The 23,876-nt window shown below is 45.9% G+C and overlaps 1 protein-coding gene across 1 annotated transcript in view; it reads right to left on the bottom strand.

The window, feature by feature from the left end:
• IPO4 (importin 4) overlaps positions 1 to 23,876 on the bottom strand; it is a 59,930-nt gene that overhangs the window by 21,952 nt on the left and 14,102 nt on the right. Inside the window, exons 12-19 of the mRNA XM_082197532.1 lie at positions 22,785 to 22,838; positions 21,881 to 21,990; positions 10,878 to 10,986; positions 7,890 to 8,019; positions 5,289 to 5,402; positions 3,335 to 3,448; positions 1,802 to 1,925; positions 669 to 780 (exon numbers count right to left, since the gene is read on the bottom strand). Of these exons, the coding sequence (XP_082053658.1) occupies positions 669 to 780; positions 1,802 to 1,925; positions 3,335 to 3,448; positions 5,289 to 5,402; positions 7,890 to 8,019; positions 10,878 to 10,986; positions 21,881 to 21,990; positions 22,785 to 22,838 (867 nt within the window). The remainder of the gene's footprint in view (positions 1 to 668; positions 781 to 1,801; positions 1,926 to 3,334; positions 3,449 to 5,288; positions 5,403 to 7,889; positions 8,020 to 10,877; positions 10,987 to 21,880; positions 21,991 to 22,784; positions 22,839 to 23,876) is intronic.

Here is a 23,876-nt window from a genome sequence, read left to right as displayed (position 1 = left end):
TCTATTTGCCCCAACAGACCAGTTTCCAATTCCTCCCCTGCCCCCAGGAATATGGACACATTTAGGTTTTAAGCATGCAAACACTTAATGAGCCAGCAAGGCAGTAATGTGTATTAATAATGCATATTGGGATCATTTTATAGCATTGCAGCAATGGGCAGTGGATGTGGGTGGCACTGTGGGTTAAACCACAGAGCCTAGAACTTGCCGATCAGAAGGTCGGCGGTTTGAATCCCCACCACGGGGTGAGCTCCCGTTGCTCGGTCCCTGCTCCTGCCAATCTAGCAGTTTGAAAGCACGTCAAAGTGCAAGTAGATAAATAGGTACCGCTCCGGCAGGAAGGTAAATGGCGTTTCCGTGTGCTGCTCTGGTTCACCAGAAGCGGCTTAGTCATGCTGGCCACATGACCCGGAAGCTGTACTCCGGCTCCCTCGGCCAATAAAGCGAGATGAGCGCCGCAACCCCAGAGTCAGCCACGACTGGACCTAACGGTCAGGGGTCCCTTTACCTAGCAATGGGCAATGTGGCGTTATACCCTTTAAATTTGTTTGAAGCCTATTGTTACGACTTTAAAAAAATAAATAAAAATGGGGTGGGGTGGGGGGTGTATACACCGACTTCTGATGACAGGAGTCCCAGCCCACGAAAGCAGATGCCAAAATGCTCACCTCAACGCCCTCTGTGGATTTGAGAGAATAGATCATAAGAGTGGTGATGCGAGGCAGGTAGGGCTCAATGGCGTCCTCCAGGACGGTCGCGAGAGACCCAAAAAGGCTGTACCTGGCACAAGAAAGGATTCTTTTGAGCTCCTGTGCTTCTCACTGGCCTCCATTTTAAAACAGGTTGAGGTGGCAGATGCGAAGCTTGCCTCTCTTGGCCAGAAACCCCCAAATTCACGAGAGTGGTTTGTTTTTTTGCCAGCCTCCCAGATATTTTTACGACGGCTCCAATCATCCCCCAACATCCCAAGGGCGTATGATCAATAGTGGCAGAGAGGCTTCTTCCAAGAGGAGATAAATGCATCTATAACTCAAGAGTCACCAGCTGTGATGGTTGGGGGATGATAGGAGTTGTAGTCCCAAACATCTGAGGCGAAGGCCTGCTTGTGCCATTTATCCCATAACCCTGGCTCTCGTGGCCTTCCCACGTGGCTGGGGAAACCCAGCCAAATGGGCGGGGTGCAAATAATAAAATTCTTCTTCTTCTTCCCCAACTTTCATTCTCACTTTAACCATTTAAGCCTCAACATTTTGCCTGTTCCCCTCAGAGAACTACAATTCCCAGAGTGGTTCAGCCATCTATCCCTTTTCGCAGGGAACTCTGGGAAATGTAGTTGTGCGAGGGGAACGGGGCGCAGGAATCTCCTAGCAACTCTCAGCACCCTTGGCAAACTACAGCTCCCAGAATTCTTGGGGAGGGCAGCCATAATATAATCTTGCTTTAAACGTATGAGGTGGAGGTGGCCCAGATTACATTTTCTGCAATGCTGGATTCATTCCATGCTTGCTAAACGGCCTGGTTTTGCTCTCCTTCGCATTCCTCGATCCGCTTTGTAAACTGCTTCTTTGCCCTCCGCCCTTCAAAGTTTTGCACTTTGATAAGAAGCGGGCGCCTGTCAGCGATGCTCTGGCTGCCTCTCGTTGTGGATAGGCGGACGATAAATAAATCTGAATTCAACTCTCAAGCAATGGGCCCCTTCCCAAAAAACCTTCCACTACAACTCTCCGCCAAGGTCAGCTGCGAGGAGGATGCTGGGTCCTAACGTTCCCATCGGGAGCGGACGCCGCCCGGTTTGACTTACGTGCACCGCCTCAAGTCCGGATCGTCCACTTTGTCGCACAGCTCCAGCCCGAGCTGGCAGCATTTGTTGGCCAGCGGCAGAAAGACTTCCCTGTCCATGACGCTGGCGAGGACGGCCAGAGTCTCTGCGGGGGAAGCAGAGGGCGGGGTGTGAGAAGCAGAGGCTTCTGGGAAATGGCGGCGTTCCCCACCTGCTCCGCATTCCCCCGTTAATAGCAATTCTAGCGGTTTATACCCAACCCTGTGCCTGCTGACCGTCGAGGCGGCGTTCGTGAGGAAAAGTAAATTACCCAGCTATTCCAAGTGGGCCCTTTGACAGGTTTGCCATCTTGACTCTCAAGGCAGGCTTTGTTATTTTTAGCAGCTGTGTCGTAACAACCCGAAATTCAACCGGGAAGGCTTTCTGAAGGCAGCCCTGTTTAGGGAAGCTTTTAATGTTTAACAGAGCACTGTATTTTAATACTTTGTTGGAAGCCGCCCAGAGTGGCTGGAGACACCCAGCCAGATGGGCGGGGTATAAATAAATTTATTTTTATTTTTATTATTTTTATTTTTATTTTTATTTTTATTTCCTTGGAAGGAAGCTCTGCCTGTTGAATTTCCGTATCACGTAGCTGCTTAAGAAACTCTGTTGAGGGCGATTTCAAACGCTCAGAGGAGACCTTAGAAACGTGCCAGCAATTAAATGGAGCTTTAAAACGCCCCCTTCTTGGGCAAAGAGAATGAGCACAGATTTGTAGAGTCGGAAGGGACCCCCAGGGATCATCGAGTCCAACCCCCGGCAACGAGGGAATCTTTCCCCTGAAGTGAAGCTCAAACCCAAGCCCAAGCCTCGGGCTCTATTGACTGCGCTAAACCTGCACAGAAACAGACCCCTGATTATTTTTCTTTCCCTTCACAATCCCTAAAGTGAGTTGGCTCAGAAGCCAGTCACGGTGAGTTCAACAGGACCGCAAAGTGTGACCAGCTCAAAATTGCAACGGCAAACCTAGACAGCATCTTAAAAAGCAGACATCACCTTGCCGACAAAGGTCCGTATAGTTAAAGCTATGGTTTTCCCAGTAGTGACGTATGGAAGTGAGAGCTGGACCATAAAGAAGGCTGATCACCCAAGAATGGATGCTTTGAATTCTGGTGCAGGAGGAGACTCTTGAGAGTCCCATGGACTGCAAGAAGATCAAACCTCTCCATTCTGAAGGAAATCAGCCCTGAGTGCTCACTGGAAGGACAGATCCTGAAGCTGAGGCTCCAATACTTTGGCCACCTCATGAGAAGAGAAGACTCCCTGGAAAAGACCCTGATGTTGGGAAAGATGGAGGGCACAAGGAGAAGGGGACGACGGAGGACGAGATGGTGGGACAGTGTTCTCGAAGCTACCAGCATGAGTTTGACCAAACTGCGGGAGGCAGTGGAAGACAGGAGTGCCTGGCATGCTCTGGTCCAGGGGGTCACGAAGAGTCGGACACGACTAAACGACGACGAAACAACAACAAACTTTGAAAAGAGAAGCGGGTAGGGGGGAAATCTCGCTTACCCACGGACTGGATCTGGACCGGCCTCAGATCCTCCCGGGTGGTGAGCAGGTACGCCGTCAGGTGATCCATGATCGCTTGGAAGTATGGCAAGAGGGATCCCCGGGCGGCCTGGGCTGGAGAGAGGAGGGTAAGCTTTGTACCCAGGGAACAGACCCAGAATTTCCAGGTCCTGCCAGATCTAGACTGTGTTTGTGTGGCAAGGCGCCACCCACTTAATTCTGATAGGAACCCAAAATACCCCTCTGGAAAAGCAAAGGCTGGCAACGGAACGGCTTGCAGAAGAAGAAGAAAAAGGTGTAGACCTATCTTAAGAGAAATTGATAATCCACGTGGATCCGTGCTTTGTAACCACGTTTTTGCGCCATTGTGGCCCCACGAAACAGTGGATGCATGATTTTTTTGGTGCAGGCTGCAGCTATGGACATGCTATGTGATCTGATGGTGAATTTGGGGTGACCCAATGTAAAAATCCTGAGGATCCATGGGCTTTTACCTCCCCCCTCCCAGGCAGCCTCCTTTATCGCTAGCATCCCTTATCTCCCTCCCGATCCCTTACCAATCAGCTGCTTCCTTTCAACACTCCCTTCCCTCTTGTTGGCCTTTTCCTTAGCGGGAGCAGTTTTTTGCTCCTCCTTTTCTTCTAATTTCTCTCCTTATTGCTTTAGTCTTCCTGTCTCCTCTCCTTGCAAGTTCACTGTCTTTACCTCCCCCCTTCCCAGGCAGCCTCCTTTATTGGTAGCATCCCTTATCTCGCTCCCGATCACTTGCCGATCAGCAGCTTTGTTTCAACACCCACTTCCTCCTCCTTCTTTTTTTTAAAAAAAAGCATGATCTACTTTTTGCCCCTGGGCAATTCGGCTCCAGGGACCACGCATTTGCTCCATAAGACACACAGACATTTCCCCTTACGTTTTAGGAAGAAAAAAGTGTGTCTTATGGAGCAGAAAATACAGTAATTTGCCTACGAGAGACACATATAGCAAAAAAAATCAGAGAGTCCTAACAAATAAAAAATTAGGGATGGATTTTATCACTGCTGACGATACCAAAAAACAAGGTGTAGTCTTTTACATTAAACCAGCACTAGAGCCCAAATTGATTTGCAAAGACAAGAAAAGGGAGAATGTTAATAGTCCAAATTAAACTTCAGGGGGAGAATATGTATTTGGTAGGAATTTATGCGCCTGGCGCATAGCTGTCAACTTACAGATTTGAAAATAAGGGACCAGCAGCCAAAATAAGGGATTTTAGTCAACCAGCAGCCAAACGAAGCCTCAAGCGGTGGTTCCCACAGTGCAGCAACCCGGCAAAGGGGACGAAGCAAGGGAAACCACCGTCACCTCTCCGCTGGGAAGCACTGAGCAAAGGTGATTCCCCAGGCAACTCGGCCGATTTGATCGGCACAAGGCATGCAAGCTCCACCCCCAGTCGTTCTAAGACTCCTTATTGGGTGAGCAACGCAGCCAAGCAACACAGTTGGAGCCTCCCTTCTCCCTGGCCGGCAGGGAGGGAGGGAAAGGAGCTACTTCCTTTGAAACCTGGGAAATTTAAGGGACATCATCAATAAGGGACAGCAGCGGGACACGGCGCTGGGATAAGGGACTGTCCCGCCAAATAAGGGACGCTTGACAGCTATGGCCTGGCGCTCTCTCTCCATCACCTGCTCCTGCGGCGATTAATTCTGCTCGCTACCTGGGCAGAACAGACATTTCCGTACCACCACAGGCCTGGACAAATGGCGCCTGGGACTGCCCTTCCGATGAAGCTCAGGGTTTCATCTTCGTGAGCCCACTAGCAACCCCCACCGTGCTCCAAGGATCATTGGCTGGTGGTGGATACAATGAATGGGGCTTCCTTCTTCCAGGGACGCTACCCCCCCCAATTATAATACAGCGTCTGCTCCGTCTTCTCCAAGATTCAAGGCCAAGGGTCCACCTCTAGGTGTACGCATACCTATGGCCCCGATGGCGCTAACCGCCAGCTCCTTGACGCGGGGGCTGCCAGGGGAGCTCAAGGTGGTCAACATCCGCTCCATCAGCGCCGGGAGGTAGGGGGAGATCTTGCCTTCTGCAAGGAAGAAAAAAGGACCGATGAGAGAGAGAGAGAGAGAGAGAGAGAGAGAGAGAGAGAGAGAGAGAGATGGTGGCGGGGTGATAGGTGAACATAGAATCATAGAATTGTAATAATAATAATAATAATAATAATAATAATAATACATTTTATTTATACCCCGCCCTCCCCAGCCAAGGCCGGGCTCAGGGCAGCTAACAACCAATAATAAAAACAAGTGGCTTGAAATACAACTTAAAAAACAAGATTAAAATATAACATTAAAATGCAGCCTCATCGCAGGAAGAGAAAGGAAAAAGAAAGAGGGGGAGGGAATGAAACTGATTCTGAGCCAAAGGCCAGGTGGAACAACTCTGTCTTACAGGCCCTGCGGAAAGAAATCAGATCCCGCAGGGCCCTGGTCTCATGAGGCAGAGCGTTCCACCAGTTCCGAAGCCGGTGTTGAAAAGGCCCTGGTTCTGGTTAAAGCTAATCTGACTTTCTTAGGACCTGGGACCTCTAGCGTGTTGCTATTTATGGACCTTGAGGGTCTAAGGGACCAGGCGGGTCATCGAGTACAACCACCCACAAATTATTATTATTATTTATTGAATTTATATAGTGCCCTATACCTGGGGGTCTTGGGGCGGTCCACAGAATAAAATCAAGATATAAAAACCACAAAATACATAATAATAATAATAATAATAATAATAATAATAATAATAACAATAACAACAACAACAACAACAACCCAATAGCCTCCCCACCTCACAAAAAAAAAAACAGTTTAAAAGGGCATAGGATGTAAATCAGATCAACCAAAGGCCTAGTTAAAAAGGAATGTTTTTGCCTGGTGCCTAAAGGTGTATAATGAAGGTGCCAGGAGAATTTCCCTGGGGAGAGCCTTCTACAGATGGGGAGCCACTGCAAGGAAGGCCCCGTTCTTCTGTTGCCACCCTCCGGACCTGCAGAGATCTTTTGCCCAGAGATCTTTCTGGGTTTCTGGGGGTTTTCCTGTTGTTATTCTGTCTCTCACAGCTACAATAAACCTACCATTAAAATTATGGACTGGTCATTTCTTTGTCAGAGGGCAAACGGGGCAAATTTAGCAGGGGATCGAATACTTTCCCCCCTCGCTGTACACGTCGCCAGCACCAGGGGCTGAGGATTTAAAGCAGCCCGGTGGCGCCCAGTTGTCGTTGGACTACAACTCCCGCCGTCACCAGCCGCTGGCTGCGCTGACGAAGGGCGATGGGAGCGCCACAACATCTGGGAGGCGGCAGGAGAAGGGGGAATGGATCCTGCACACCCTAAGAGGAGAAATATGTAGTGACAAGGCAGGGCGGGATGGTGGGCGAGGGAGGAAGCTGCTCTGGGGCTCCCCATGGAAAAAAGGAGGCAGCGTCAGATAAACGGTCAAAGGGATGGAGCCGGGTTCAAAGCCTCCCTCAGCCACAAAGCTCAGCCAGGGAGGCCTTAGGCAAACCATTCCACCAGAGCTTTCAATCTACCTCACTGGGAGATTTAAGTAACTCCACAAATGATCCGAGACCAGGGAGAAGAGATAGTGAAAGAAGACTGGAAGAAATTTAAAGACTACTTACAGAAATATTGTAAAATTAATGAATGTTAGAAGGATGTTGGATAGAAACTAAGGGGCTTCCAGCTGTAATGCTTTAGGAGATATGAAAAAAAAAAGGTTTACAAATGGGTAAAAGATTAATGGTAAGGATTTGCTGAACTAACAAATTGAAGTGGAATACAAAGAAGGGAGGTATGAGGAGGTCTGGGGAAATAAGTGTAAGGAAGATATGTTATGGAAAATTATTTGTTTTTAAACTGTTTTTATGTTGTATTTTGTTTCTTTTTATTTTTCATTTTCATTGTTACATTTTAAAAAACTTTAATAAATATCTTTTCCAAAAAACTCCACGAATGGAAAACGGCGATAAAATGAAACGCGATACAATCCACAAAAGGGTCTGTTCCAAATGGCAGAGATTAATTCGTCAATTAAGCTGGCCAGGGAGATCTTCCCTGCATTGGCAGGGCCAGCTGTGGTCACTCAGAGCCGATCAAAATAAAATAAGGCCACGTCCGTTTAAAAACACCCTTTTAAACAGCCCTGGTTCCACCCCTCAAAGAATCCTGGGAGCTGTAGTTCACTAAGGGTCCCAAGAGCTGTTCAGAGATTCCCTGCCCCACAATTCCCCTCACAGACCTACAGTTCCCAGAGTGCTCTGGGACGAGGGACTGATCATTAACCCCTCCCCTGGGAACTGTAGTTCTCAAGGGGATTAGGGGGCCTTCCCTAAGCGCCCTTGACAAACTACAGCTCCCAGAATTCTTTGGGGGAAGCTGTGGCTGTTTAGATGCATGGCAGTGCTTCAAATGCAAGGGGCGAACGTGGCCTCAGTTTTGGGCTTTGCATGTTCAGGGTTCAGGGTGGGAATGGGGGGCGGGGGTTGGAAAAAGCCGGCCCAACCGGTCAGGAATCCTCACCCAGGTTCTCCACAAAGTTCTCCAGGGCGTAGTAAGCTTTGGCCATGTGACTCGTGTGGGCCAACTGGACGCCTTCCAAGTAGCGCAGAAGCAGAGGCATGATGTCATCCGAGTAACGGGCGATGTCAGGCTTGGGGAAGAGAGACAGGAGTGGAAAAACAGAGGGAAAGGTTGCTCCTCCCCCCCCCTTTTAAAGACACACACTGGTTCTCTCAGTAACCTCAGAAACCTGATAATTTCCCTTTAAAACTGGGTGGGGGGGGAATGTTAGTTTTTTGTTTGTATATCTCCAGCAAATTTGAACACGCTGATAAACTTCCGTTTGGAGTAAAGACGCAACTATTGCAAAAAGCAGAGCACATTTTTAAATTTGGGGTGGTTTAAATTTATTTTTAGCATCGGCAAATCGCTGGGATACAGAAGCACAAACTCTCAACCTATGAAATAAAAAGCTGATCTACTCTTTCATCTCAGTTTTTCAGCCAAGAGTTTTCACAATACAGTGGGACCTTGGCTGTCGAACTTAATCCGTTCCGGGAGTCCGTTTGAGTCCCGGAACCGTTCAAAAACCAAGACACTGCTTTCCGACTGGCTGCAGGATCTTCCTGCACTCAATCGGAAGCCGCGTCAGTATTCACCAAAAAAAAATATCTACAAACCGGAAGACTTACGTCCGGATTTGTGGCGTTTGGGAGCCGATTTGTTTGGGAGCCAAGCCGTTTGACAACCAAGGTACCACTGTAAATGGGCTCAGGGCTAGAATTTGCCAGTTTGCGGGCATGGGGCTCTGCCACCATCCGAGCGAAGTTTCCTCTTAAGAACGGGTGACAGGAGGCACACTCCATTGTCTCAAAAGAGAGACAGATGCCAACAGTGTCTTAAAAAGGTAAAGGGACCCCTGACCCTTAGGTCCAGTCATAACCAACTCTGGGGTTGTGGCACTCATCTCGCTTTATTGGCCGAGGGAGCCAGCGTACAGCTTCCGGGTCATGTGGCCAGCAGGACTAAGCCGCTTCTGGTGAACCAGAGCAGCGCACGGAAACGCCGTTTACTTCCCGCCGGAGTGGTACCTATTTATCTACTTGCACTTTGACGTGCTTTCGAACTGCTAGGTTGGCAGGAGCAGGGACCGAGCAACGGGAGCTCACCCCGTCGCGGGGATTCGAACCGCCGATCTTCTGATCGGCAAGTCCTAGGCTCTGTGATTTAACCGAGAGCGCCACCCACGTCCCTAACTGTGTCTTGGGTGTGTGTAAAATTTCTTCCTGACCAGCGGTGGGCTGCTGCCCATTGGGACTGGTGGGACAGAAAGCAGGGAGACTGCCAATGGCAAGCAGAGGCGGGACAAGAGCCGTTGACGGGCACAGCCAGAGCCAATGACAGGTGTGTGAAAAATACCTGGATTGCAGAGCCTGTTTTTCTGCTGAGACAAGGAAGAAGCAATGTCTGCTGCTTCTGGTGGTTTGTTTATTTTGATGTACATACAATAAAGCTGTTTAGATTAGACAAACAGCATATGGACTCTGTCTTCTGCACATAGCTGTCAACCTTCCCTTTTTTTGCGGGAAATTCCCTTATTCCACTGCTGTTTCCCGGTGCTATCCCGGATTGTTAGATATCCCATAGACTGTCCGCGGGACAGGCGAGGCTGCTGATCCCTTATTTTGGAGGCAGCTGATCCCTTATTTTCAAATCTGAAAGTTGACAGCTATGCTTCTGCATGCTTACACACAAAGTAGCACACGCTGCGCTCGTTCTGCTACAAGTCCAGGAAGCTGAGAGCAGCGGAAGTGTACCGGACCTCTACGAGATGGAGCCAATACACATCTTCCCCTCTGCTGAGTTGCGCAAGAGCCACAGGGTGCCTAAGGGGGAAGGAGCAGACAGGGTCCACCCCGCCCCACCCTACTTGCCAGGCTGGTTGGAAATAAGAAGGCTGGTAGGTGGGGGCCTGGCCATGGTGGGATCCTGCCAGGAAGACGGGGGCATCAGGCAGGCCCCCAGTTGGCTCCAGCCACCGGCCGGCAGCCAGTCTCCCTTGGAACAGCATCAATTAGTGACACGAGCCTCAGATACGTTTAGAGACCCGTGCACGCTCTGTCAGCAGAGTGCGTAAATCTTCTCGCAGCAGAAGAGGCGGACAGAGAAATATGGCAGTTTAATGTACAGCATTTTATTCAGCATAGTTCAGGAACAGAGGAAAACATGTCTGCTTCCCTTCGTCTCCAGCAAAACAGCAGTACAGTGGTACCTCGGGTTAAGTACTTAATTCGTTCCAGAGGTCCATTCTTAACCTGAAACTGTTCTTAACCTGAAGCACCACTTTAGCTAATGGGGCCTCCCGCTGCACGATTTCTATTCTCATCCTGAAGCAACCTGAAGCACTATTTCTGGGTTAGCGGAGTCTATAACCTGAAGCGTATGTAACCTGAAGCGTATGTAACCCGAGGTACCACTGTACAGGGGTGCCCCGCAAGACAAATGCCTCGCAAGACGGAAAACTCACTAGACGAAGAGTTTTCTGTTTTGGAGGTGCTTCGCAAAACAAATCTCCTATGGGCTTGCTTCGCAAGACGAAAATGTCTTGCGAGTTCCTGCAGGTTTTTTTCCCTCCCCCCCCCCTTTCTAAGCCGCTAAGCCGCTTATCAGCTGATCCAATCAGCAGATAAGCCGCTAATAGCGCTAATCTGCTAATCCGTCAATGGGCTTGCTTCACAAGACGAAAAAACCGCTAGACGAAGAGACTCTCAGAACGGATTCTTTTCGTCTTGCGAGGCACCACTGTATAGCAAAAGCAACATGCAATGGAAGTTCCCAGCCGACTGTGCTGGAAGTAAACAGGCATGTGATGCACAACAGTCATGCCTGACCCTTTGAAGGCGGAATGGAACTATATCCTAACAGGCCAAGGGAGACTGGTGGGGTCCTTCTTGCCCTGAGCTCCTCCGATCCCGGCCCCCTACCCAGCGATCCCCGAACGTGACTCACCTGCAGGTTCTCAGAGAACTGGCCCAGGGCAAAAAGGGCCGCATTGCGCACCACCTGGCTCTCGTCTGACAGCGCCCGGCACACCACTTGCAGCATGGGCTGGAGGTGCCTGAAAGGGGACGGTTAATTCAAGGTTAGTATTGGTTTGCTCAGGTGTCAGCTGAGATCTGCTTTGAGGCTCAAATACAGTGGTACCTCGGGTTAAGAACTTAATTCGTTCCGGAGGTCTGTTCTTAACCTGAAACTGTTCTTAACCTGAGGTACCACTTTAGCTAATGGGACCTCCCACTGCCGCCACACCACCACCACCGCGCAATTTCTGTTCTCCTCCTGAAGCAAAGTTCTTTTTTTTTTTTATAAAATTTTTATTGGTTTTACAAAAGTTTTTATAACAAACAAACATAAAAGAAAAACAGACAAACAAACAAATATAATTTCAAAATGTCCTTTCATAAACTTCTTTCCTCGGACTTCCCCATACCTCCCCTTTCTGCATCCTCATGTCCAAATTTTATAGCAACTTATAAATGTTTTTTCCCATCCTAATTCATCATAGTGTTTTCTTAATCTAATCTTGTATTACTGCAACCCTTTCTCTCTATAAAATCTCGACATTCTAAACTTCCTCAAGTTTATAATAGTTCTTAAGATAAATCTTAAATTTCTTCCAATCTTCTTCCGCAGTCTCCTTTCCCTGGTCACGAATTCTGCTCGTCATTTCCGCCAATGTCATATAGTCAATCACTTTCATCTGCCATTCTTCCAAGGTGGGTAAATCTTGTGTCTTCCAATACTTTGCGATCAGTATTCTTGCTGCTGTTGTTGCATACATGAAAAAAGTTCTATCCTTTTTTGGCACCAATTGGCCGACAATGCCCAAGAGAAAGGCCTCTGGTTTCTTAAGGAAGGTATATTTAAATACCTTTTTCATTTCATTATATATCATCTCCCAGAAAACCTTAATCTTCGGGCATGTCCACCAAAGATGATAAAAAGTACCTTCAGTTTCCTTACATTTCCAACATTTGTTATCAGGCAAATGGTAAATTTTTGCTAGCTTAACTGGGGTCATGTACCACCTATAGACCATTTTCATCACATTTTCCTTTAAAGCACTACATGCCGTAAATTTAATACCAGTGTTCCACAACCTTTCCCAGTCAGCAGACATAATATTATGACCAATGTCCTGTGCCCACTTAATCATAACTGATTTAACTGTTTCATCTTGTGTATTCCATTTCAACAGCAAGTTATACATTCTTGACAAATTCTTAGTATTGGGTTCTAACAATTCTGTCTCAAGTTTTGATTTTTCCACCTGGAAGCCAATTTTCCTGTCTTGTTTAAAAACCTCCATTATTTGATAATAGTGGAGCCAATCTTGTACTTTGGGTTTTAGTTTTTCATGGCTCTTTAATTTCAGTTTCTCTCCATCCTGTTCTAAGATCTCACAATACTTTGGCCATCCGACCTCCATATTAACTTTCTTGTGAGCCTTAGCCTCTAAGGGTGACAACCATCTAGGGGTTTTGTTTTCCAACAGATCTTTATATCTCATCCAAACATTAAACAACGCTTTCCTTACAATATGATTTTTAAAGGCACTATGCACTTTGATTTTGTCATACCATAGATATGCATGCCAGCCAAATGCATTATTGAAACCTTCTAAGTCCAAGATATCTGTATTCTCGAGGAGCATGCACTCTTTCAGCCAGCAGAATGCTGCTGCTTCATAATACAATTTTAAGTCCGGCAGGGCAAATCCCCCTCTTTCTTTTGCATCTGTTAATATTTTATATTTTATTCTGGGCTTTTTGCCCTGCCAGACAAATTTCGCAATGTCTTTCTGCCACCTCTTGAAACAGTCCATCTTGTCAATAATCTGCAAAGTTTGAAATAAAAATAACATTCTAGGCAGTACATTCATCTTAATCACTGCAATTCGGCCTAACATTGACAATCTCAAATTTGACCATATTTCTAGATCTTTTTTAATTTCTGACCAACATTTTTCATAATTGTCCTTATACAGATTCAAGTTTTTAGATGTTAAATTAACCCCTAGATATTTCACCTTCTTAACCACCGGCAGACCTGTCTCTTCTTGAAACTTATTCTTTTCCATATCTGTTAGGTTTTTCCCTAAGACTTTAGTTTTTTGTTTATTCAATTTAAATCCAGCTACCTGTCCAAATTGTTGGATTATTTCCAACACTCTTTTTGTACTAGTGTTTGGCTCCTGCAAGGTCAATACAAGGTCATCTGCGAACGCTCTTAACTTATAGTGTTTGGTTCCGACCTTTACACCTTTAACTTGCTGGTCATCTCTAATCATGTTCAGCAACACCTCCAGGACCGAAATAAAAAGCAATGGGGAAATTGGGCACCCCTGTCGTGTTCCTTTTTCTATCTTAAGTTCCTCAGTTATTACATTGTTTACAATCAACTTAGCTTTTTGTTCGGAATATATTGCACCCATACCATTCTCAAATCCTTGTCCTACCCCCATCCCATGAAGATTCTTTTTCATAAAACTCCACGAAATATTGTCAAAGGCTTTCTCCGCATCCACAAATATCAAAACTGCTTTAGTATTTATGTTCACCTCTAACTTTTCCAAAATGTCTATTATATTCCTAACATTGTCTGAGAGGTGTCTTTTTGGGAGAAAGCCTGCTTGGTCTCTGTGAATCTTCTCCATCAGTACTCTTTTAAATCTTTTTGCTAAAATGTCTGCAAAAATTTTGTAATCCACATTAAGTAACGAAATTGGGCGGTAGTTCTTCAGTTGAGTCTTTTCAGTCTCTGTCTTTGGTATGAGTGAGATATATGCTTCTTTCCACGATTCGGGTGCCTTTTTTCCTTCTAGGATCTCGTTACAAACTTCCTTTAACGGTTGTATCAGCCATTCCTTTAAAGATTTGTAATATCTGGAAGTCAGTCCGTCTGGCCCTGGAGATTTGCCCAATTGCATGTCCTGAATGGCACCCTCTATCTCTTGTTTTGTTATTATCTGGTTTAGATCCACCTTGCTATGATGAGAGATTTTTTGTAATCCATATTTATTAAGGAATTTATCTATGTCCTCTTCATTTTGTAATCCTTGGGAATAAAGTTTTTTAAAATAACTCACAAAACAATTTCTTATCTCGTTGGGTTTAGATATATTTTTTCCATCCACTTCTAGACTTGTGACTGTATTTAATTTCTGTCTTTTCTTAAGTTGCCATGCCAGAAGTTTACCACATTTGTCTGCCGACTCAAATGTCTTTTGTTTCATTTGCTTTATTTTCCATTCTATCTCTTGGTTCATCAATTCCATATATTGTGTTTGATACAGCTTAATCTCCCTTAAAATCTCCTGGGACTTTGGTTTTGATCTTAATTTTTTCTCTCCTTCTTTTATCTTTTCCAAAATTTTTTCCTTTTTCTCATTCTGTTTTCTCTTCTTTATTGAATTTTGTTGAATCAAAAATCCTCGCATCACAGCTTTACTTGTGTCCCAGATCACTCTTTTTTCCACATCGCCCTTTAGATTGATTTCAAAGTAGTCCTTTAGAGTTTTTTGGGCCTTCATGTGGATCTCTCTATCTCGAAATAGGGTGTCATTCATTCTCCATCTAAACTGACCAGTTGTTGTAAATTTCATTTCCATCTTCACGGCGTTATGGTCGGAACAGGTTTTTGGGCAGATTTCTACCTTCTTAATCTTCGGAGCCATTCCACTAGTAACCCATATTTGGTCGATTCTGGTCCAGGTCATCTTTGCTTGGGAGAAAAAGGTTCCCTCTCTTTCAAGAGGGTTCCTTGTTCTCCAAATGTCTATTAAGTCCATATTTTCAGTCATTTCGAAAAAAGTCTTCGGGAGTCTCCCTTCTTTAGTAAGTGTCAGTCTTTGTGTCTTGTCCATGTTTGTAGAAACTACACCATTCATATCTCCCATGATTATCATATTATATTCCAAATAATCCGTCAAAGTTTCATAGAGTTTTTTGAAGAATTCTGCTTTACCTTCATTTGGTGCATAGATCCCAATTATCAAAAATTTTTCTCCTTGTACCTGAATCTCCACCGCTAAATATCTTCCTTGTTCATCTTTAAACATCATTTTTGGAGCCCACTTCTCTTTTACATAAATCACAACTCCTCTTTTTTTCACTTTGTCCGACGAAATAAATTCTTGTCCCAATTTTTTATTCATAAGCAGTCTCCTGTGTGCTCTAGTTATATGGGTTTCCTGTAGGCAAATCAAATCCAGTTGTTCTCTGTACAAAATATGGAATACTTGTCGTCTCTTCAAAGGACTGTTCATCCCATTACAATTCCAGCTAAGGAATTGCAGGGCCATCTTGTTATTTTTCTGGTATTCCTCCAACAGCTCCCAATTGTTGTTCCTCCTCTGTTGGTGGTGGAAGGTTCTGTCCAAACGAAAGGTTCAGGATGTCTATTACACTCTTTTGCTCAGCAATTGGGTCTACAGTTCCTTTCTGTAAATCTTCTTGATTTCTTTGCAGGAACCTGTCTTTATCCTGTATCGTCTTTATTTTCACCTTCTTCCCCCTATAGTCAAAAGACAGTCCCTGTGGAAATTCCCACCTGAAGAGAATGGTGTTCTTCTTCAACAGGTAGACCAAATCCTTATAAGAAGCTCTCAAGTCCAAAATATGTTTAGGAATGTCTTTAAAGATCTGTATCGGTGAGTTCCCAATTTGTAAGGCCTTTTCAAAGTGCAGTCTTAGAATTTTGTCTCTTTCCTCCTTCGATCTCAAGGTAATCAGACAGTCTCTCGGTGCCTTTCTGTTCTGTCTTCTGCCCAGTCTAAATGCTGTTGTGATTTTAAATTCGTCTTCCTCTAGATCTTCCCAGGCATCAGCAAACTCTTTCGTTAAAAAGTCCGTAAGATTGTCTCCTTCGTCCTCTGGAATTGATCGTAATTTCAAATTCCTTTCTTTTCTTTGTAGTTCCCACAATGCCAGAGTTGCGTCGTGGTCATAGACCTTCCTGGCAATCGGTTCTAATTTTTCCTGGGTCTCTCCAGCAATAGTTCTGGCTTCCTCCGCAATTTGGCGTGAGGCAGAATTTTCTTGCGTAAGCCTGTTTATAGATTCTGTATTCAGGTCAAGTCTTGTTGTTAAATCTGTCAATTTCTGTGAGTTCTCTGTCAATTTCTTGGTATTTTCTGCCGTCTGCTTTGTTAGATTCTCCAGAGACTGGTTTATCTTAAGAAGGGCTTGCGACACTGCATCCATGGAGACTGCTGTACCTTTTTCTTGTCCTGTTGTCACTGTAGGGGTTATGCCTGAGATCGAGCCTCTTTTCTTGTGTTGCTGTAGCTGTTGTTGATATTGCCTTGTCTTGGCTCTCGTGCTTATCTCGTCTGCTGGGCCACTCATATCCCAAGGTCGTTTCCCACGAGAGCCTTCTCCTAAAGGAAAATTCCACTGTCCCAAAGCGTAGCAACTTTTAATTTACCCTCTAGAGGGAGCAAATCAAGATGTCCGCAAACAAAGGCAAAGAGTATTTAAAAAGCAAATTTATCGGGAGGCTTCTATATGTATATTGCAACACTTTCCCAATAGATAGAGTCCCAGCCTTCCCTGATATATTGTGTCCACAGAGTCCCAAAACTTTGTAACAAATAAGCAACGAGACTTCCACTTTGTTACTTTCACAGGAGTCTAAAGTCAGTTCAGTGTTCCTTTGTTTTAATAGCAGTTTGTGCCAGGTTGGAGGCTGCAGAGAGTTCCTTTTCCTTTAAGTTGGTCATGCAGCTTATAAAATCACTTATTCCTCCCCTCTGCCCTGCAAGCTAGAGGGGATAGTCAAAGTCCAAATGTCGGATTCAAGCAGTTAAAGACAATATCCCATACGGATGCAGCTCAGTAACTTTCGTTGCTTTAATTGTCATGCAGTCGGGGGAAGGCAGACTTCCTTAATTTTCGCCTTTCCCGTTTTCAGCCTAATTTCAAGTAGTTTTGACACGAATAGAGGTTCAATCTTACTCACGGGTCTTTTTTGTCCAGATTATTCAGGAAGGGAATCGGCGCTCTCCACTAATGGCGACGCGGCTTCACCCTGCGGGCTGGGTAGCGATTCTCAGCACCGCGCTCCCCGTTGTCGTTCCGGAGCCTTTAAAAAGGCTCTTTCTGCGGTAAAGGGGGGCGCTTCAGGTGCCCACCGAATCTCCTTGTTCACAGGCTCCGTTCCTGTGATTTTAGGGGTCCCCCACTTGCCGTAGCGGGTCAGACCCGAACTCGCAGAGCCGTCCTCTCTCCGGAGCTCGGAGAGGGAGCAGCCATTAGCGCTGGCGCCGAACCGGAAGTCCTGAAGTGTCAGGAGTGCTCTGATGGGGTTTCCTGCTTGGCAGGGGGTTGGACTTGATGGCCCTTGTGGTCTCTTCCAACTCTATGATTCTATTTTGGGGGGCTTTAAGGAGAAAGTCTCCTGCAGAGGGCCTGTAAGGGATGGATGCCTGGTCCTCAGCTGTGCAGGACGTTTTCTTTGTTAGTGGTAGCAAAGCAGATGTAAGGGCCACAGCAGAAGCCTGACTCCTCCTTCTCTTCCCAGCATCCCAACATCAACGTCCGGAAATCTGCTTTCAACACCCTGGGACATTTCTGCATCTCCTTACACCGGGTTTGCGAGCGGGATCCGTCCGAACCTCACAGCGCCGGTGAGTGTGACCTCGGGGTGGTGTGTTTGTTTTTTAACTGTGTTGGTCCAAGAATGACCTTGAAGCACGACTTTGACGCAGGAAGAACCTACCTTAGCAAAAGGAGCAGAGGGGCCCGCAAATTAGGGGTGGGACACAAACTGCAGAAGGCTCAGACAGACAATATATAGCTTGGAAGGTTTGCAGCAGCACAGGAAGTTGCCATGTGCACAGCTAGCCTGTTGATCTGTTATACAGTGGTACCTCAGGTTAAGTACTTAATTCGTTCCGGAGGTCCGTTCTTAACCTGAAACTGTTCTTAACCTGAAGCACCACGTTAGCTAATGGGGCCTCCCGCTGCCACCGTGCCGCCAGAGCCCGATTTCTGTTCTTATCCTGAAGCAAAGTTCTTAACCCGAGGTACTATTTCTGGGTTAGCAGAGTCTGTAACCTGAAGCGTATGTAACCTGAGGTACCACTGTACAGAGAGAGAGAGAGAGAGAGAGAGAGAGAGAGGGGGAGGGAGAGATGGGAGTGTCAGGAATTCAGCCTACACTTGAGTAGGACCCTGGCAGAGACACATGCCCGACTGACATGTTCCCTCCCTCCTGGTCAATCGTTTGGGAGCTTCATAAGCTTTCTTCAGCCTGAACATCACAGCGACCAATGCCAACCGACACCGGCACACTTAGGGATCTGCAGAGTTTGCACATCATGCGCGTGACAGACCTCAGCATTTCGGCTAATCTACTTTATTTACATATAAACACACACAGAGCACTGCAACATGGCTCCCTCTCTCTCTGGCATCGGACAGCAAAGAGAGAAAAAAACCAAAGGACAATAGTCCCACTTCACGGAACACAATAACACAAACCTCCTGTCTCCATCACTTCCCACTCTGTGGAGTCAAAACATACACCGTCATGTGATAGACAAAAATCCCATGACTGCAATCACGGAGCAGGAATTCTAACAGGGAGATCTGTGGCAGTCCAGATTCAGACAGAACAGCATTAGCACAGGGCAGGCTATCTGCATTTCAGAGGAAGAGTGAGAGGAAGCTTAAATCCCCATCACACGATTCCCTCCCCCCAAAGAATCCTGGGAACTGTAGTTTGTTAACAGTGGCAGTGAGTTCCACAGTTTAGCTGTGCACTGTGTAAAGAAGTACTTTCTTGTGAACCGTTGCATATGTACAGTGGTGCCCCGCAAGACGAATGCCTCGCAAGATGGAAAACTCGCTAGACGAAAGAGTTTTCCGTTTTGGAGGTGCTTCGCAAAACGAATTTCCTATGGGCTTGCTTCGCAAGACGACAATTTCTTGCGAGTTCCTGCTGTTTTTTCCCCCTTCCCCCTTTTTTCTAAGCCGCTAAGCCGCTTATCAGCTGATCCGATCAGCAGATAAGCTGCTAAAAGCCGCTAAAAGCGCTAAAAGCGCTAATCCGCTAATCCTTCAGTGGGCTTGCTTCGCAAGACGAAAAAACTGCTAGACGAAGAGAATCACAGAACGGATTCTTTTCGTCTTGCGAGGCACCACTGTACCGTTCTTTCATATGGGGTGGGCCTGTAAAAGGGTAAAAGAGTATTGGGAAATAATTTATAATGAATTGGGGGAAAAACTTTTCCAAAAAACAAACCCCAGAGTCCTTTTTGTTGGGGATAATTCAGATGGAAATTCCCAGGTGTCAAAAAAGGCTATTTATGTATGCCACTACTGCGGCCCATGTTTTGTTAGCCCAAAAATGTAAAACGAGTGAGGTCCCAACTAAAGAAGAATGGCAACTTAAACTGATGGAATATGCGCAGCTTGCAGACTTAACATACAGAATAAGAGAACAAGAAGAACATACATTTAAAGAAGATTGGAAAATGTTTATTGAATATATGGGGGGAAATTGTGTACACTTTAAAACTTTGGCAGCATTAAGATAAATTCAACAGTGTAAATAAATTTTGATGGATGTACTAATGGAATACTGAATGGTTTAGTTTATATGAAATATGCAGAGATTTATGATATGCAAAATGAACCATGGAAAGAGAAGAAGGGAAGTTTCTGATATTTTAAGGTTGTTTAAATTAATATTCTAAATTGTAAAACAGAAAATTTAATTAAAAAGTATTTATATATTAAAAAAGTACTTTCTTTTAAATGCCTGTCCTGATAAGCCCCCAACGTTCAGTTTTGCTTGGGGGCCTAGCGTGTTACGAGAGAGGGAGAAAAACTTCCTTCCTTTCCCGCTCTCTCTCTGTACGCCACATGTACTGTATTTTTCGCTCCATAAGGCGCACCTTAAGACACACCTAGTTTTCAGAGGAGGAAAATGGGGGAAATATTCTGAATCAAATGTTGTACTAAACTATTTAATAAACTACTGAAACGGTAAAGAATGCTGCAGCGAGGCTCCTCACAGGGTCTCTGGCATTGGAGCATATTCACCCAGTGCTTTTCAAGCTGCACTGGCTCCCGGTGGAGTACAGGGTCAGATTTAAGGTGCTGCTTTTGACCTTTAAAGCCCTTCACGGCCTAGGACCCTCGTACCTACAAGACCGCCTCTCCCGGTATGCCCCACGGAGAGCCTCAAGGTCCATAAATAACAACACCCTAGAGGTCCCGGGCCCTAAGGAAGTTAGATTGGCTTCAACCAGAGCCAGGGCCTTTTCAACACTGGCCCCGGCCTGGTGGAACGCTCTGTCTCATGAGACCAGTGCCTTGCAGGATCTGATTTCTTTCCGCAGGGCCTGTAAGACAGAGTTGTTCCGCCTGGTCTTTGGCTTGGAGCCAATTTGATTCCCTCCCTCCCTCTCTTTCTTTTTTCTTTTCCTTCTCCTCCTGCAATGAGGCTACATTTTAATATTTTAATGTTCCATTATTTTAATGTTGTATTTTATTTTTGTATTTAAGTTGTAATCATTCATCTTGTTTTTATTATTGCTTGTAAGCCGCTCTGAGCCCGGCCTTGGCTGGGGAGGGCGGGGTATAAATAAAAATATATTATTATTATTATTATTATTATTATTATTATTATTATTATTATTATTATTATTATTATATCAGAGTGAGACTGAGAGGGACAGGGGCTGTATGTTTGTTTAGTGTGCATGCTCAAGGAGCCAGCGGATCAGCTGAGACGCGGGGGGATTTGCGTAATTTTTCCCTCTCCCTCATCCCGTGCCCTCCCATCCCCAGCAACCTTCCTATTTTACCTCTTGACTTTCACTGCGCTTGTGGCTCAGAGCTCGAGGTTGGGGTTTTTTTTGGTTTTTTTTTTAAATTTTTTTATTAAGTTTTAACAATGCACAATATAAAAGAAAAAATACAAAGACAAGGACAAGAGAAATAAAAAAAACAGAGCATACATACTGCAAAATACAACAATACAAACATTAAGCACAAAAAGACAAAAATACATACATTAAAAAACTAATAATAAGAAAGAAAAAACACATATAGGAAAAACACAAAAATTCCCTCTTTCTTAATTTTATATCTTAAATTCACATATTTTCCTGACTTCCTCACATCCCCCGTTCTTGTATCCCTTTTAAAAGTTGGTTCAGCAAGTTCATAGCCCTTAGTTTGTCTATTGTTAGTTCGAGGTTGGGGGGGGGGGTTTGCTGCTGATTGCTTAAATTTTATCCTTCCCGATCCAACCCCTCCTGTGCCCTGCCGCCCCTCTGCAGCCTCATTGCTCCGTTTAGGGAGCACGCGGACCTTTGCTAGCTGAGGCTGCTGCAGCTGTTGCTGGCTACGCACCGCTTTTAAAAGTGCCTGCTGGCTCTGAATCGCCTGCCTCCTCCTGGCTCGCTGTAAAGCAAGCAAAGGGAGAACCGCGCAAAGCGGGACTGAAGCCCTGTAAGTGGCTCTCGCTTTGCTTGACTGACGGGAGCCATGGCTCCGGTCCAGTGCATGCGCTCCATAAGACGCACAGGCATTTTCCCTGAAGAAAAGAAAAATATTCTGAATCTCAGAAGCCAAGAAGAAAAATATTCTGAATCTCAGAAGCCAGAACAGCAAGAAGGATCGCTGCGCAGTGAAAGCAGCAACCCCTCTTGCTGTTCTGGCTTCTGGGATAGCTGTGCAGCCTGCATTCGCTCCATAAGACGTACACACATTTCCCCTTACTTTTTAGAAGGAAAAAAGTGCGTCTTATGGAGCAAAAAATACAGTGATTTTCACAGAACTCTCTATCCCATCTCCTTTAACACGCCTTTTCTCTAAACCAAAAAGCCCAGCAGGCGAACCCCAACAGTTGAGCGGGAACAGCAAACACACTGCAAGAAACCAGCAGGAGCCTCAGTGGCAAGGCACCCCCCAAAAATGTCACCCCACAGTACGTACTTGTGTCGGATGTGATCCCCACAGCCTTCAGCCAGGACCGCCAAGCACATGAGGCCAGCTTTGCGGTGATAAGGGTTCGTGCTGAGAAGCGCCGGCTCCATCAGAGGCGTCTGGGGAGGAGGAAGATGTGAGTTTTAAAAATACCGCCTCAAAATTCTGCCCTTTTTATTTCCAATTTCTCTCTCTATATATATATATATTATTAGCAAAGACATACATAACAAACAAAAAGAAAAAGCATACATAAAAAATAAAAGAAAAAAAATAAAGATAAAGTAGTCTTACAACAGGCATAGACAAACTCAGCCCTCCAGATGTTTTGGGACTACAACTCCCATCATCCCTAGCTAACAGGACCAGTGGTCAGGGATGATGGGAATTGTAGTCTCAAAACTTCTGGAGGGCCGAGTTTGCCTATGCCTTTCTTACAATAATTGTCCTTAGACTGACCTAGATCTTGACTTATGTATAATGAAATTATTAAGAAATCTAAGATGTATATACTAATGCAGTTATACAATGCAATATCTAAGAAAAGATGAATAAAACAAAAGGGGAAAAACACAACTAAGTCAAAATAACAGCTTGGACGATATAAATACCTATCTATTGATAAGTAATACTGAATATAGTTCAAACCAATGTTGGTGCTGTTTGTACATTAGAACTTTCGTTTTGGGTTGAATCCTTTTCCAGTTTATTGTGTTGTTGACTTCCTTCTACCTCATTACGGTTTCAGTTTGAGTATTCCTATTTTTTTTACCCTGTATTTGATTAATTATCCTCATCTTGGAATGAAGAGAAAGTATTTTACCATCTGCGAAATTACCCAAAACACAGCCAAGCTTTGTGGTTGGAACCTTGTTTTCCAATTCCACTCTTAATGTTGCCAGGAACAACTCACCAGCTGGGGGAAGAGCTTCTCCGGGGGAAGGTGCAATGCCAGCATGTCCACCACCTGTTTAGAGGAGAGACAGGGACGCACGTGAGAAGAGGGGGATGCTGGGAGAGAAAGGAGGGCAAGGAGTGACCCCAATAGGGGTCTCTCCTGAGAGGGCAAGGCAGGACCAGCCTCAGGAGGGAGAAGCCCAAGGCATGCTGGGAGGCCAGAGCGAGCCCAGAGAATTCTGGGATTGAACGTGGAAGAGGCATGGTGCCCACTGAAGGGAGAAGCCCAAGGCATGCTGGGAGGCCAGAGTGAGCCCAGAGAATTCTGGGATTGAACGTGGAAGAGGCATGCTGCCCACTGGAGAAGCCCAAGGCATGCTGGGAGGCCAGTGAGCCCAGGGAATTCTGGGATTGAACGTGGAAGAGGCACGCCGCCCACTGAAGGGAGAAGCCCAAGGCATGCTGGGACTTGGTCCGAAACCAAGAGGCACGTCCTTGTCAAAGAGAAGGTAAAGGTAAAGGGACCCCTGACCATTAGGCTCAGTCGCGGATGACTCTGGGGTTGCGGCGCTCATCTCGCTTTATTGGCCGAGGGAGCCGGCGTACAGCTTCCGGGTCATGTGGCCAGCATGACTAAGCCGCTTCTGGCCAACCAGAGCAGCGCACGGAAATGCCATTTACCTTCCCGCCAGAGCGGTACCTATTTATCTACTTGCACTTTGACGTGCTTTTGAACTGCTAGGTGGGAAGGAGCAGGGACCGAACAACGGGAGCTCACCCGGGCACGGGGATTCGAGCCGCTGACCTTCTGATCGGCAAGCCCTAGGCTCTGTGGTTTAACCCACAGCGCCACCCGCGTCAAAGCTGGCAGCAAATTGCATCGTCAAAGTTGGAGTTTGTTAGTACAGTGGTTCCTTGGCTCCCGAACAAATCGGCTCCCGAATGCCACAAACCCAGAAGCGAGTGTTCTGGTTTGCAAACGTTTTTTGGAAGCCAAACGTCCAACGCAACTTCCGCTTGAGTGCAGGAAGTTCCTGCAGCCAATCGGAAGCCGCGCCTTGGTTTTCGGACTGTTCCGGAAGTCAAACTGACTCCCGGAACGGATTAA

Source organism: Podarcis vaucheri (genome assembly GCF_965113315.1).
Source record: "Podarcis vaucheri genome assembly, chromosome: 13".
NCBI lineage: Eukaryota > Metazoa > Chordata > Lepidosauria > Squamata > Lacertidae > Podarcis > Podarcis vaucheri.
This window is presented reverse-complemented; position numbering and strand designations above follow the sequence as displayed.